General features: G+C 44.2%; 1 protein-coding gene across 3 annotated transcripts in view; it reads left to right on the forward strand.

The window, feature by feature from the left end:
- Positions 1-15,831, forward strand: part of SRPX (sushi repeat containing protein X-linked) — a 111,537-nt gene that overhangs the window by 43,327 nt on the left and 52,379 nt on the right. The window contains exons 1-4 of one of the 3 annotated variants that reach the window (XM_081793262.1): positions 7,900-9,182; positions 9,525-9,807; positions 12,600-12,791; positions 14,724-14,900. In XM_081793262.1, the coding sequence (XP_081649388.1) occupies positions 9,633-9,807; positions 12,600-12,791; positions 14,724-14,900 (544 nt within the window). In that variant the 5' untranslated portion in view covers positions 7,900-9,182; positions 9,525-9,632. Of the gene's footprint in view, positions 1-7,194; positions 7,255-7,899; positions 9,183-9,524; positions 9,808-12,599; positions 12,792-14,723; positions 14,901-15,831 lie in introns of those variants that run through there. The other 2 variants (XM_081793263.1, XM_081793264.1) reach the window with 2 other exon arrangements.

The following is a 15,831-nucleotide window of genomic DNA, read 5'->3' on the forward strand; positions in this document are numbered from 1 at the left end:
TTACTTATTTTAAGTAACCTCTACACCCAATGTGGGGCTCGAACTCAAGACCCCAAGATCAGGAGTTGCGTGCTCTTCCAACTGAGCCAACCAGGCGCTCCTCCATAGAATATTAAGTCGAGGCCTATGCTGCCTAATGTGGTCACTCCCAGCCACATGTGGCTATTTGAATTTAAAAGCACTCTGTTCCCCAGTTGTACTAGCCATATATTTCAAGTGGTTAATGATCACATATGGCTAGTGGCTACCCTATCAGACAGCAGAGATATAAAACGTTCCCATCATTGCAGAAGGTTTCCTTCAACATCAAAATCTAGGGGAAAAACAATACGATCTAATAAAGATAAGCATTTATCTCTGGTTTAAATGTATTTATCTCTCTTCTCCCATACTAAAGGAGATACTGCATGCTTCAGTAAACATCCTGATAGGCTTTATAGTAAAGAATGCCATAAAACTGTGGTTCTTCATATCTTTTAGATCATGGACCCTTACTAAAAGCTGAAAGTTAGCAACTTTTCCCCCAGGAATGTGTGTATTCATGTACCAAAAGGCATGTCTGATTACAGAGGGTTCATGGAGTACCCCCCACAAAACCCTTCCATTGATTCTCTAGAAGGCCAGGGACTTGGATTAAGGATCTCTACTGTAAAGTGAATTTTATTTTGCTACTGACTTTCAGTATAAAATTGATGATGCAGTTTGCTATTTAATATGATGACTTCTGATAATAGTAAGAGTATATTTAGAATAGTGATGATGGGGAAAAACAAAAATTTCCTACAGACATTAAGAATGCAGAGCTGTCTTCAAAGTAACTGAAACATAAACCCAACCCTTTGAACTAAAAATTAAAAATATAACATAGAACCAGCAAATCTGTCAATTTGGATCGTGTATCACAATCAATAGAGAAGTATATAGTTTTAGCAAATTGGCTACATTTTCATTAGTCTCAAATGCTCCCCCCCACAACCATGAGAAAACTTTTAGGGTGGTAGAAGGAACATTCTACTAGCCTTCTAAAATCTAAATCCCTGGAACCTCTGGGTGGCTCAGTTCATTGTCCGACTCCTGATTTCGGCTCAGGTTGTGATCTCATGGGTTCATGAGATTGAGCCCCACGTGGGGCTCTGAGCTGACAGTGCGGGGCCTGCTTGGGTTTCTCTCTCTCCCTCTCTTTCTGTCCCTCCCCTACTCACACAAGAGTACGAGCATGCTCTCTCAAAATAAATAAATAAAAATAAATAAAATCCAAAGTCCTGTTGTAACTCTAATACACATAACGGATATGTCTTAAGGGTGATTTGGTGCCTCAGTAATACATGGGACATTCAGAATGATAGCATGGGATTCAGTAGACCAGGAAGACCCTTATTTGAACTGTGGGGGAGAAAAGTGGCTATTTCTTTGGAAATCTGTTGAATTAGATGAAGTTTCTGCAAGGAGAGCAGAATTATAAATGGAATTGGCTCCAGGTATGGCTGAGGGACAGAATCCTTCATGGCACCGAGTTTCTGATTTCTGAGCCAATGTAGAATTTGTATTTGTGTGGAAGAAGCACTGAAGCATTCTTTCCAAAGAGTGGTAATCTGAACCATATGAGGACTGATTAATGGTTGTCATAATAAAACCTCAGTTAACCAGAATTCTAAAGGAATAGACTTTCCGAAATAACGAAGAATGTGTTAGGGAGCCTCCTTCTCTCCTCCCCACCCTCTGTCTGTTTCTTCCTTCCTTTCTTTTCATTGTAACCCTATGAAACATCCCCAATATGTATGAATCTCTTTTACTGCTTATTAAACTCTAGAAGTAAAAGCCGCTGAACAACATGTTCATCTTTGGTCCGTCCTGTCGTATTGTTCAGTATGTTCATTTTGTAGACTGGTCATTATTTTTTATAGAAATTGATGTATGCATTTAGGCTGAATATAAACTGGACACTTTTGGAGAGGGATGGCTAATATCCATTTATTTTCTTTCCACTTCTTTTATCCCCTATCAGTAATAGGCAGTAAATTTTCCCTTCAGTTTGTATGCACTCAGCTGCGAGTACTAAACAATGCTACTCATAGAACCTTAAATTGAAAGGACATTTATTACTGACCTAACAGGAAGTATGGAGGGAAGATGTCTAAGTTGGTTTAGTAGCCCAATAAGGTCATTACAGACCCCAGATTCTTGTTATCCTTCCACTCTACCATCCTCAGCTGAAAATCTTTAGGAGTCGCCACATCTTACCTCATGGTTGCAAAATGGCTGCCATAGCTTTAGGCAGTCATCCTTACACAATAGCTTCCAAAACAGGAGGAGAGAAAAGAGGGCAAAAGAAATTTCTACTTGTGCGGTTCTCTCTTTTATCAAGGAGAAAATCTTTCCCATATGCCCCATCCCCCCAAATCAGACTTCTTTTTACTTGCCATTGGCCAATACTGGGTTTCTTGCCTACCCTTGGAACAGTCGTTGGCAAAGGGGAATTCCTGACTTACAGCCATTATAGTTCATCTCCTGGGGACGGGCACACTGCTGCTGAACACAACCTGGGGGTCTTTTAGCAAGAAGAAAGAGGAGAATGGCTGACAGGCTGACAGTCAGCAGTCTTTGGCAAACACAGATCCTTCTTGCTTTTGCGGGGCTCCCTCTTCCCTGGCGTACTTGTTATTGCAGTATGCAAAAGCCATTTGCTGTTTGCTGCCTGTCAGTGCTAGGGAGACAGATAATGGTGGGTTGGGATCTAGGCGGAGGGGGATGGACCAATGTAAGTGAGCTGCTAATCAAGATGCTAATAAAGGTAACCTCTGCCAGGATTCTGAATTGAGATAATCTGAAATGTCTGCCTTGCAGTCTCTAATTTAAGTAAAAGCAGTAGTGAGAATGCTTGACTTTGGGTTTGAGCCGGCCATCCAAAGAAACAAATGAAGAAAAGAAAATGGTTGCTTTACCCCTGCCAGGGAGAGCGCTGTGTTCAGCGTGGTCATGTGAACCATCTCTGTCTCCTTTCAGCTCATTATCAAGATTTTCTCTTTTCTTTTTCCTGAGGCATATGTCTAGACGTGGAATGGCTGATATGAAGGGTTAGTTTCAAACGCAGTGCAAAGCTTCTCTTCACCCTAGTAGTACCAGTTGTACTCCACCAGCAGAACTTGAGAGTTCCCAGTGTGCCTGGGTGGCTCAGTAGGTTGATGGGTTCGAACCCCGTGTCAGGCTCTGTGCAGACAGCTCAGGGCCTAGAGCCTGCTTCAGATTCTATGTCTTCCTCTCTCTCTGCCCCTCCTCCACTCACACTCTGTCTCTCTGTCTCTCTCTCAAAAATAAATATTAAAAAAAAAAAGAACTTGAGACTTCCCGTATCAACACATTCTTGCCAGTTAAATTTGTGCCAATCTGATGGCGTGAATTGGTATCTTGATATATATTGTCCTGATCACTAGTGAGGTTCAGGAGTCTTTCCTAGTAACATTTTGTCCCATTTGCTTTAAATTCAGGAGTACTTGTTCATATTTGTCATTTCTTTCCATTGGACTGTTTTCTTCATATATCCTGGATAGTAATTCTGTATTATATGCATTGCAAATATTTTCTCCCAGTCTGGGACTTGTCTTTAAACTTTGTTCACGTGTCTCTTATTACACCGAATTTTTACATTTTATTTTATTTTATTTTATTTTATTTTATTTTATTTTATTATTTTTTTTAACGTTTATTTATTTTTGAGACAGAGAGAGACAGAGCATGAACAGGGGAGGGGCAGAGAGAGAGGGAGACACAGAATCTGAAACAGGCTCCAGGCTCTGAGCTGTCAGCACAGAGCCCGATGCGGGGCTCGAACTCACAGACCGTGAGATCATGACCTGAGTCGAAGTCGGACACTTAACCGACTGAGCCATCCAGGCGCCCCCCGAATTTTTACATTTAATTTAATTTAATTTAATTTAACTTAATTTTATTTTATTATTTTATTTTATTTTTTAAGCTTATTTAGTTTTGAGAGAGAGAGAGAGAGAGAGCGAGCACACAAGCAGGGGAAAGGCGGAGAGAGAGGGAGATACAGAATCTGAAGCGGGCTCCAGGCTCTGAACTGTCAGCACAGAACCCGGCGTGGGGCTCAAACCCATGAGATAATGACCTAAGCCGAAGTCGTACACTTAACCGACTGAGCCACCCAGACATCCCCAGAATTTTTACATTTTAGTGTGGTGAAGTGTAGCAGTATTTTCCTTTATAGGTTATTGTTTGTAAGTTTTAATAGTCTTTCCTTACCTCATGATCATGCAGATATTCAGCATTTTTTTCTCCCATTTTTGGCTTTCAAATTTAGGCCTATAACCTCTCTGGAAATGTTTTTTTGGTGTGGTGCAAGATGGGACTCATTTTTTTCTTCATATGCATATCCATTTAATCTTAGCATATTTATTGACCTTTCCCCCCACTGATTAGTCCTCCTACCTTATCATATTCCAAATTTGACCTACATGGTCAGTATTATATGTATATGTGTGTGTATATTCAGTTTTATGCTTCATTCTGTATATAGTTTGCAGTATTTGCTTTTTTCCTTGGCTGTATCTCATACACATTTCCCTATTGCAAACTTGATTAGTGGGTATATAATAGCTTGTTGATAGAGGATAACGTGGTTGCTCATTCCCCTATTGTCACATGTTTAATTTTCCCTCTAATAAACAATATGTGGCAAATGTGTCTTAAAATGCTGATCTACTGGCAAAATGGGACTGTGCACCCCAGGGTCACCTGCCTCCCCAGTAGGTCTCAGCCTCTTCCCTTCTCTATGGAGTGTCCTCCCCCACCATGCATTTACATATCTCAAGTTATCTGTCAATGAGCAAGTGTTGTGGTGGTCATGGATTGCCCTGACCAGATCTTCCTTCAAGGAAGGGCCAATGGTCTCAGCTGGAGGCAATGCTGGCCTTGGTCAGCCATAAGCTTTCAACCCCTTCAGAGACTGCCTCAGCTGTTGGGAGTGCTTTGCCTGTGGTCATGTCCCTCCAACGTGGGCCATATCCTATGGCTGATGGAGGCAGGAATATAAAGGCTCAGCCATTTATACCCAACCTGAGAGGGTGTCCTTGGGCTGACATCAAAGCTCGACTTGTCCCTCTGTCCAAACCTGTTTCCTTCTTAGTCCCTTCACAGGGGTTGATCCCTAATAGACCTCCTGTGCGCTATACGCCATCTCACAAGCCACTTCCCAGAGAACCCAACCTGTGACAGTTGCCTTCTTTGCTTTGAACCAGGAATATAAGTCCACAGCCTCTTACTGCCCAGGTAGATGATATGGAGGCCAGGCTAACTTGGGGGAAGAAGGAAGTGCTCTTAATATGAAATAGATCTCTTGACACTTTATATGAGCTATGCCATATGGGCTTGAAGAATCCAGCAATTCTTTGAGGAATCCAGTTCAACTCTGAATGTGGAGAGAAATGGGGGCAGGGTGGGAGGAGAGGGACAGCAGATTCTTAAACATTTCTAATATATTCAAAATGTATTTTGGAAGCTAAGCTTCTCTGAATTCTATGCATAATAAAGTTTATTTTCCATTGTGAAAGTAATACATGTTTATAGTAGAAAATTTAGACGGGAAAGAAGAAAAACATCCAATTAGCATAAGGTCTTCTAAGCATTGTTTATTTTGAATTTGGTTGTTTTACATTGGTATAAATCACACCATTTGTATAACTTTGCCATAGCATATTGTTTACTTAATGTTATAACCTTTTCCCATGCTGTTGTATCTTTTTATAAACATTATTTTCAATGGACCCATTATAGTATAATCCAATGAATATGCTGTGGTTTATTTAACCATAATATTGACTATTTGGTCTGTTTATAGTCTTCTGCTATTATAAGTGACGTTGCAAAGAAATCTTTGTGTGCAAATTTTTTTTCCTATATTTAATATTATTTCCTTGGGATAGATTCCCAGAAGTGGGATGACTCGATAAAGGGGTTTGAACGTAGGCTTTTGATTCGGGTAGCTAGGTTGCTTTCCTGAAGGGCAATACTGGTCTTCACGTTCACTTTTTGCTATTGAGTGAGGAATACTTTACGTAGCTTTGTACCTGTTTGAGTGGCCAGAAACCTGGAGCAAAGAGAGACACAGAACTGGGCTTCCCTAGGTGGGGGGAGTAGGGGCTTTTTTCAAATGGACATGGTCCAGCCTTCATCACCTTCCCACTTTCAATTTCCATGCTCTCTCTCATCCAGAATATAAGTAGAGCAGGGACCATGACTCATTCACTTATCCTGTGTGGGGATTTGAAAAGCCTCATGATAGAGAGTGTGCTTGCCCTTGCCCTTGTCCCTCTAGGTAAATGTGTGACCATGATGGTGCTAACTCCATGGTCAGTGATCAGACCAGGAAGTCTAAAGGGAAAGGTATGTAAATTTAAGATTAAGGTTTTGAAGTTTGGGCCCTGATACCAATTTCAAGATTAAGATTGTACCACTTACTGGAATTCGGTATTGGATATTCTAAAAATGATTTGGTTCCAACTGCTAAATGAGTTTAAATTTTAAAATTGAATACAGACTTTCCCTCTAAGGCTGTGGTTTTCAAGGGTAGCAAGACTCATCAAGAAACTTTACTTTAGTGATGCCTGGGTGAGAGGCTCCAAATAAACATCCAGATTGTTGACTTCGGCCCTCATTTCCTACAAATTTATCAAAGTAGCTTTGCATTTCTTTTGTCATTAAGATTAGACATTTGATTTGCCTCCTTATCCTCCACCCAAATTCATTTTACAAGATGGACTGATTTTCAGGTACCACAAACACTCGGTTCTCCTGGGTTTTCTTTGACTGCCGGAGAAACCGTAGGCCATGTCTGAGTCACACACATTTTACTGCGTCTCCCCTGGCATGAGATTCATATACATTGGCGTCTTCTCAGAGCGAAGTTGACTTTCTGTCCTGAGTCCAGAATTCCAGTTGGCTTGTGGTGATTCCAAAGCAGACGGAGGTTCGTTCTGATTGGCTCTGGCAATCTCAGCCCAGCCAGGTTCACTCTGAGAGGTGCCCCTGTCCCTTCGTGAATGGCCACCGAAGCTTTCACTCTTGGCTCTGCGTTCTAATAAGCCCCTCTTGCATGACTGTTGCCAAAGCAGTGCTTCAAAATATTCGTCCATATCATGTGGCTCTCCTTGCTGCAGTTTCTGTTCTTTTTTATTGTAGGATCTGGAGACTCACCGCTAGAAGACGATGAAGTCGGGTATTCACACGCTAGATATAAAGGTGAATGCTTTGCTTTTGTGCTAATGGGGACCTGCTGATGCCAGGAAAACTTTCCTTTTTGCCCTGCAGAGCAGACTATAATAAAGTGACCAGACAATGCATTAAAGTTCAAATGACCTGTCGGGGAAAAAAAAAAATGTATTTAAAAATTAATAAGCATATGCTCCCATTTAAAAACAAAATGAAGAGAAATGAAAGAAAGAAAAAGCATTTGGAATTCTCTGAAGTGCTGTCCTTCAGCACCGCGGTGGTCATTTTATTCTCGTAAATTTCTTTACTGTCCTTACTTCTGCAAAGCCAAGCTCTAGCTGATGAAAGTGAAAATCAAGCCGTGAATTCTGCCTGATTCGTACATTACAGCCAGAAGGGTCCAGAGTAAACCACCTAAGGTTGAATCTGGACCCCGTGCTGCTAATGTACTGAGATGAATGGGGAATGGGAAAACTTGATTTTCATAAGCTCATTTCACTGTGCTGAGTCCAGCTTGGCTCCCGAAATGATAAGTAGAGTGTGTTGCCAGATGAAACTTTATTCTAATGATAAAGAACTCCATCTCTACACATTTCCAGCAATCCACCCCCCACCAGGTATAAAAAGCCTAATCAAGAAACTTCTAAGCAGGCTCAGGTAAGTATGTCCACAAATATTTCTACTGGTGAGTCATTTCTCTGAAGCTTAGGGAGCCCTGGGAAAAGGGAAGGTACATTTAGGTGATTTCTCTCTGAAGCTGCTTCCTTTTTCAGTGGAGGGATGATGTGAAGAAAAATTGGTTAATAAAGTTCTGTTGCGGAACTTTTGCCCAAGAAATGTGCCCACAGGCTGGCAAGAGGACACTGCCCTGCTCTGTCGCGATATGTCCAAGTTGTAAGAGAATCAGGGTAGTACCGGCCAGTCCTTCGGTTGTTTTTCACATGAGTGAACAGTCTAATATAATGACCAGTGTCTGTCCAGTTGTGTTTCCCACCACATTCCACGTTTTCTTATGATTTGTGAATGCAGAGACTCATTCCTATGCACAGCTCGTACATTAATTGCCTCAGGAACTAACCAATCAAACAAAGGACAAACTTGTTAATTAGGTGTTTGGGGTAAGGAGATATTCCAATTCCTAACACTTCTTAATTAACTGAGGGTTTAAAAAAATGTTTTTTCCTTGAGTCCCTTCTTGAAAAATCTTCCTAAAACACATATGTGCACATGTGATCCTTCCCTTGTGCAGTAGAGTTGCCCAGTGCCCTCAGCTCAGCGTTCCCAGTGTTCATCCTCCCCTCATGGCACTGTAAGTGTGCAAGGTAGACCAGATGGCTAAAATATGTGCCAATATATTTAGATGGCTAAAATATGAGTGTTTAAGAACAAATATGTCTTAGGAAATTGTTTTTATTGTCAGGTTTATTTTAGTAATTTCTACTCCCGACTTGGGACTCAAACTCACAACCCCGAGATCAAGAGTCACATGCTCTTCTGACTGAGCCAGGCCGGGCACCCCAGTTTTTTTTGTTTTTGTTTTTTTCAAGTCATAACACTTTAGAGGCAAACCATTGTTAACCAGGCCCCTGCACAGTGTCCGCACAGTCTATAAACAATAAGTGCTTTGAGTTAAAGGAGAAGAAGGAAGAAAGGAAAATGTAAACGACATTTATTGTGTTCCCAGAATGTGGCAAGCGTTGCTTTTGATTCTCTTGCTTGGAATGCCATCGCACAGTCACATGAATGGAGGGAAGGGGGAGGGCATGTTGAGATAATCTTGTTATTCCTTATTCATAGATGAAGGAACCACAGATTAGAGAGGGCAGGTGAGTTGCCCAGAGTCCTTCAGCTAGCCAACATTGCATTCACGTGTGAAATCCAGATGTTTGAAGCTCTGTGTCCAGAGATTGGCTTCTCACTCATCCGCTCTAAGACACTGTCTATCCTAGAAACTCCGGGTAACTGGGAGGCTTACCGCTTTGGCCAAGGGGGTGCTGAAAAAGCTTTCCTGAATAACTGATTTAGAGTTCTCCCTAAATAAACCCCATCTTAATTGAAGCAGCGTAAGGGCTTTGTTTCGCTAAAACCTCTGTGTTAAACATCTTGCTAGTTCACTCTAACTCCTAGTGCTTTTGTGCACTTCAAGTTCAAGTCAGTCACTAGCATTTTAATTATGATTATGGCAGAGCTGTGAAACTGTCACAGTGTCTTCCTTAGAAGATTTCTTGGAAAATGACCCAAAGACATTCCTTCTGCGAATAAATGAAAACAAGATTTTTTTCCCCACATGTTGACAACAGCGCAGCTTTCGATGTGAAGCCAGCACTTCTAGGAGGATTTGAGGACTCAGAACGAGGGACAGAAAGGAATCGCACTGAAAATATTGTATTGAAATATGTGAATTTGTGATGTATGTATACCCCGGTCATCCTCTACTGTACCTGCCAGCCTTAAATACTTGTCCTGGGTACATTTGTGGCAAAGACGACCGTAACACGCGTGCTAAAGGGAAGGTATGCTGCTTTCGCATTAGCTTCCTCAAGAATCGTGTCCCTCCTGAAAAAGAAGTCCAGAAGCTGGAAGGTGTGTATTCAACATTTGAGTGAAAAACAAGTTAAGAATTGGACACTCTTCCCGTTTTTACATCAGTGGGGTTGTGATCGGGAGCCAGAATGCACAATGGCTTTGCCTTCAGCTGGAAGGGTTATGAGAGACCACTCAGCAGGCAGAAGAAGGAGTAAGGAGGCAGGCATGGGCAGGGGATCGGAAAGGAATAAGGCAGAGTTTGAAGCCTACAGCTTCAAAGCTAGATGGGACTTTGAAAATAATTTAATCCACTCCTGTGGCTTAGAGTTGAGGAATCTGATTCCCTGAAAAGTTTAGTGAATTGTCCAGGATTGCTAGGAGAGGATGGAATTAGAATGTATGCCTGGGGCTCCTGTCCTTGCCTGGTATTACACTCCCCACACTTGACTAGTTCAGTACGTTTTCCTCCTCTCCCTCTGTGTCCCCCATATTCACTTCTCCCTCACCACCCTTCCCCCACCCCCAGTGCGGGCTTCACTTTCTCTCCCTGGAGGCCAGTTCTCGGGCTTCCACAGTTTGGCATGTGAGATGGCAGAAAATAAGGCAGGAAAGGGGCCCAGTCGGCAAGAGGAGGAGGCCGGAGATGGGGAGCGCAGAAGCAATGCGGTCTAGAAGGAGAACAGGACAGGCAGGGAAACTAAAAGGAAACGAGGCAGTGAAGGAGTTGAGAAGGAGTGGGGAAGATGATAAAGAGGTAAAACAACAGGTCGTTTTTAAGATCTTTTTTAGTTACCATGGAAATCCTCTGACAAACTGTAGAAAGTGCTTCTTTGAGACAAAACAGCAAGAGCATTTGGGAATTTCCTTGTAGGTGATCTTTCCTATTGGAGTTGGAAAAGAAAGGCAGAGAGAGGGAAGGAGGGAGGGAGACAGACAGACAGACAGGCAGACCTCACGTCTAGTAGTCACAGAAGCCAGTAGGTTCCAAATCTCAGTTTTATTTGAGTGGTAGGCATCTATGGATTTTTCCAGAGTTTATCTTAAGATCATTTGATTACAGAAGAAATATCAATACCTGTGATCGTGAAATCTCCTGGTTTCCTGGCTTTCCTGGAGCCATCACTGAAGAAAGGACCAAGGCATTTAAAATTGTTTCAAGAATTCTTTCATACCTAGAAGACAATAATGGAGACATGTATGCTGTTTTGTACTTTACTTCAGGGTCCAGATTATTCTTAGTTAAAAATGCTAGCACATGGGGCACCTGAGTAGCTCAGTTGGTTGAGCATCTGACTCTTGGTTTCGGCTCAGGTCATGATCTCATGGTTTCGTGAGTTTGAGCCCCACATTGGGCTCTGTGCTGACAGCATGGAGCCTGCTTGGGACTCTCTCCTTTCCCTGCCCCCCCCCAATAAATAAATAAACAAAAACTTAACAAAATAAAAACGAAAAAAAATGTTCACACATACAATGTGTGTTAAGAGGAAACTTTGTTCAAGGAAGGTCTGTAGGCCTGATGTAAGCTCCTGGAAGCCTGTGTCCGTGCGTCCGCATGGTCGAACTTAATCAGCCTCAGGCCAAGCCTGCAGGACATGACTTTTACCCAGAAAGTCCAGGAAATACTTGCTTGAGTCCTGACTGTAGGACCCACGTGACAGCCGTCTGCAAAAACATTATATGATGAAAGTATTAGCCAAAGAAGTTCTGAAAGCACAAAAGAAAAAAAAAAACCCAAAACAGTCTGTGCACACGCCCTGGACCTGACTTGGTCTTCATGGCTGAGAAGCAGTCAGAAACACATCCTCAGAAAATTCCTTGGGAAGTCAGACAAGGTGTCCTCCTTGGCCACATGATGGCGCACGCACCCCACTCACGGACAGCCCAGGTGCAGAGGAGCCTGGCAGCTGTGGGGAGGGGGCTCCCCTCGGAGGCATTGGGAGCGAGGCAGGCTCCACTCGTGGTAGTTTGTGAAGTGGGCACTGTGGGAACTTCCCCACCAATGAGCCAGCCTTGCCCTAACAATTTTATGGCTTTCAGCGAGTACCTTCCAAAGGCACAGGGGAGAGGCTCTGATTTGTCAGCGTTCTCCTAGCTGTGCTCCGGGCAACTACTAGACAAAAATCAAAACACGCCAGAATTTTGCCATTTGGGAACTTTACCATTTGTGACACTTTCTTACCTGAATGGGGCCTAACCGGGGACGTCTGAAAAGGGGAGTTGCTTCCCTATGGGAAGCGATTGTTCTGTGACTTTAAGCCAAAATTATCTCCTGTGGTAAAACCTTGGAAATTGCAGCTTTGTTCACATGAGTAAAAATAGTATTATGAGTTTTTACAGAGAATATGCATGCAGATTTGGGAAAAAAAAACCTAACCAATTATGGACTTCCTTGCCACTATGTATGGATGGTTGGGGTTAGGGTTTACAATGATATCAAATGCCTTCAAAAGAAGAATTATGTTATCTCCTCAAGGGAAATGCCAACAAGAACAAGCATGTATTGAATATTTGCTATGTGCTAGGCACTGTGCTAGGTGTTTGATATGCATTATTTTTTTTTTTTATCCTTAGAAGAGCCCTGGGACAGAGGTATAGGTATTGACTCAGAGAGGTTCAGTAACTTGTCCAAGATCACACAGTTAGTAATGGAGGAACTCGGATCCATAGACAGATATGTCTGACACCTAGTCCTGTCATCGTAACCTCCCCACCCAGAGACACCTTAAACGACTCCTTGAGAGATTCCAAAATATAGAGTGCAGTCAGCCAGGGACTTTGAGAATGAGGAGACACATTTTCTAAAGATGTCATTTCCTATTTCTCCCCTCCTTTGTTTCTGCGACCTGCAGACACCCCATGGTGCTCCCCCATCAAGGTGAAGTATGGGGATGTGTACTGCAGGGCCCCTCAAGGAGGATACTACAAAACAGCCCTGGGAACCAGGTGCGACATTCGCTGCCGGAAGGGCTATGAGCTGCACGGTTCTTCCCAGCTCATCTGCCAGTCAAACAGGCGCTGGTCCGACAAGGTCATCTGCAAGCGTGAGTAGCTTGGCCCCAGTGGGGTGGGTTTTTGGGGCCCGTCAGCACCAAGGTTCTTTTGCTCTGAGATGAGATTAGAGCTTTTTTTTCTTTACGGAATGTTATGTGGTCTCTAATGAGAAAAACTGACCTTGTGAGCGGATGCCAGTGGGTTTGCGAGATTTGGTGGAAGGGAGAGAACACCTTTCAGACACCACAGTGTGATCAGCTGTTCAAGAAAGGGGGAGAGAACAGAGGTTTGCTCCGCAGACAGGTTTTGTTTCAATATGTGCTAGACCCTGAAAAGGTATTGGGGATCTCGAAACATATAAGACACATGCAGGCTCTGCCATCAAGGGTCTCACAGAATAGCATCGGAGAGCAGAGCAGGGGTGCAAATCGTGCAGAACGTACCAGGTGCGAAGTCATGGACTTGTGTTCCTGGAGACAAGAAGTGTTCACCCAGAGGGCAGAGCTGACAGAGGCCGGCCGGCCGGGAAAGTTACTGAAGAATGCCATTCCAGGAAAGGGACCGTGCCTCAGGGGAGAAAGAAGATGGGCAGAGCGTTTCAGGGGCTCACTTTTAGCTGGAGGAGAAGTCACATCACATTCAGGCAACTGCCAGAGGTACAGCATTGTTGAAGCACATTTCAGGTGCCATTGTTATTCAAAACAGCCACCATTAATTGAGCACCTGTTGTATGCTGGGCGTTTGACATATGTCCAGTTTTTGCATTGAGGCTATTGACATGGGTGCCAGTACCTTAACTTTATCGTTGGGGAAACTGAGGTTCCGGGCTGCAGCCATATGACCCCGCCTATGCAGACCATGTGACAGGGTGACTGTATACATAGTGGACATTTTTGGTACTTCGCCCGGATATCCTTGGGTCCTGTTTTCCCAATTCTGGGTGTCCATCCCCCAGCTTCTGACTTGCATGTTAGATCTTCTTCAGAGGAAGAGAGGAGACTGTGTTCCTTCAGAGGGCTGTTCTCTTTGTTCTGACAGGGAGGGCATCCCCAGTAGGCCTGGAGCTGCCCAGTACTGACTGGTAAAGGATTATGGGTGCCCAACTTCCTTGTGTGGAGACAGGACAAACCCCGGGGTCACTCTGCTCCAGAGCTCCCCTGGGCGGGGGCAGGCCAAGGCTGACTTTGCCTGAGATCCCATCTTGCCTGGCCTCCTTCCTTCCCCTGTTCTACCTTCTCCGCCCCTCGCTGGTCTCTCTTGGGAGAACTTTCTCACTAAATCACTTGCACACAAATCCACGCCTCAGGGTCTGCTTCTGAGGAACCTGACCTGAAACACTGACTTAGCTGGGATGCCAATCCAAGCCAGTCTGATATGAAACTGTGTGCCCTTCCTTGTAACAAGCAGCCACCCATGGTTTCTCTGGTTCTAGCCATGATCTTTTAAAAATTGTATTATGCTTATTTATTTTTGAGAGGCAGAGAGAGACAGAGCACCACCAGGAGAGGGGCAGAGAGAGAGAGAGGGAGACACAGAATCCGAAGCAGGCTCCAGGCTCCGAGCCGTCAGCACAGAGCCAGACATGGGGCTTGAACTCGTGAACCAAAGTTGGATGCTTAACGCACTGAGCCACCCAGGCGCCCCTCTATCTGTGATCTTCTTTTTAAATTTTTTTTAACATTTATTTATTTTTGAGAGACAGAGAGAGATAGAGCATGAGTGGGAGAGGAGCAGAGAGAGAGGGAGATACAGAATTTGATGCAGGCTCTAGGCTCCGAGCTGTCGGCACAGAGCCCGATGCAGGACTTGAACTCACTCACAGTGAGATCATGAACGGAGCTGAAGTCGGAAACTTAACTGACTGACCCACTCTATCTGTGATCTTTAAATTGGCTTTGCACTCTGTGTTTTCGGAGTTTCTGGGCTCAAACTCTATGGACAAAAACTAAGAAATGCTGAGTGTCTGGTTTTCTCTTTTTCAGAAAAGCGGTGCCCCGTTCTGGCCATGCCAGCGAATGGAGGGTTTAAGTGCGTCGATGGTGCCTACTTTAACTCCCGGTGTGAGTACTACTGCTCACCAGGATACACGTTGAAAGGGGAGCGGACGGTCACGTGCATGGACAACAAGGCCTGGAGCGGCCGCCCAGCCTCCTGTGTCGGTAAGAAAATACCCATCTTCAAGGAGCGCATGCTTTGGGTGGGTTCCTACAGTGGATTTTACAGGAAGCATTAGCACCCCGAATGTAAAGCATAAGTACCCAGCTTTGCTTCCAGAAGCTCTCTTCATCCCTAGTCCTGTGGCTTAGACCAGACCTAACCTCAGGCTCTATCCTAGAGCCCACTTCACGGCCAGGGGCTTGCATCTAATGCCTCTCTTTCTTGGCTTGCTCCTGAGGCCGCGGCAGGCTGTCAGGGGTGCTGCTTCAGTCCAGGGATCTGCCCTAAAGCACTGAGCAGAGTGGTTGACGTTTGCAGGACAGCCCCACAGAGAACATCTGTGTGTCTTTGAGCTGACAGACGGAGTTCATTTGTTGTAGACTGCGATGGGATGGTCAGTCAGCAGGCACTCCCTTTGCTAAACTGGGATTTGGAAATGTTACCTGACTCTGGGTTTGTTGAGCAATGGTTCTTAAGGTGTGCCCTTGGGAGCTACAGAAGCACTTGGGAATTCTTTAGAAAGGCAAACTCTTGGCATTGCCCCAGATCTGCTGAATCAGAGGCTCTGGGAGTGGGGCCCAGTGCTTTGCACTTTAAGGAGCCCCCGGGGCATTCTGAAGGGCTGAAAGAGAGCCCCTGATGTAAGGCAGTACTTCTCAAACTTTAAAGTGCATTGGAATCACCTGGAAACCTTGGTGAAAATGCAGATTCTAATTCAGCAGACCTGGGGTGGGGGGTCTAGCAATTGGCATTTCCTTAGGCCCTCCAGGGGATTCTCATGCTCTGAAGTTTGAGAATCTGCCTTAAGAATATCAAACTTGGGGGGGCGCCTGGGTGGCTCACTCAGTTAAGTGTCTGACATTGGCTCAGGTCATGATCTCGTGGTTCACCAGTTCGAGCCCCACATCGGGCTCTGTGCTGACAGCTCGGAGT

This window comes from Panthera onca, chromosome X, assembly GCF_046562875.1.
Source record: "Panthera onca isolate mPanOnc1 chromosome X, mPanOnc1 haplotype 2, whole genome shotgun sequence".
NCBI lineage: Eukaryota > Metazoa > Chordata > Mammalia > Carnivora > Felidae > Panthera > Panthera onca.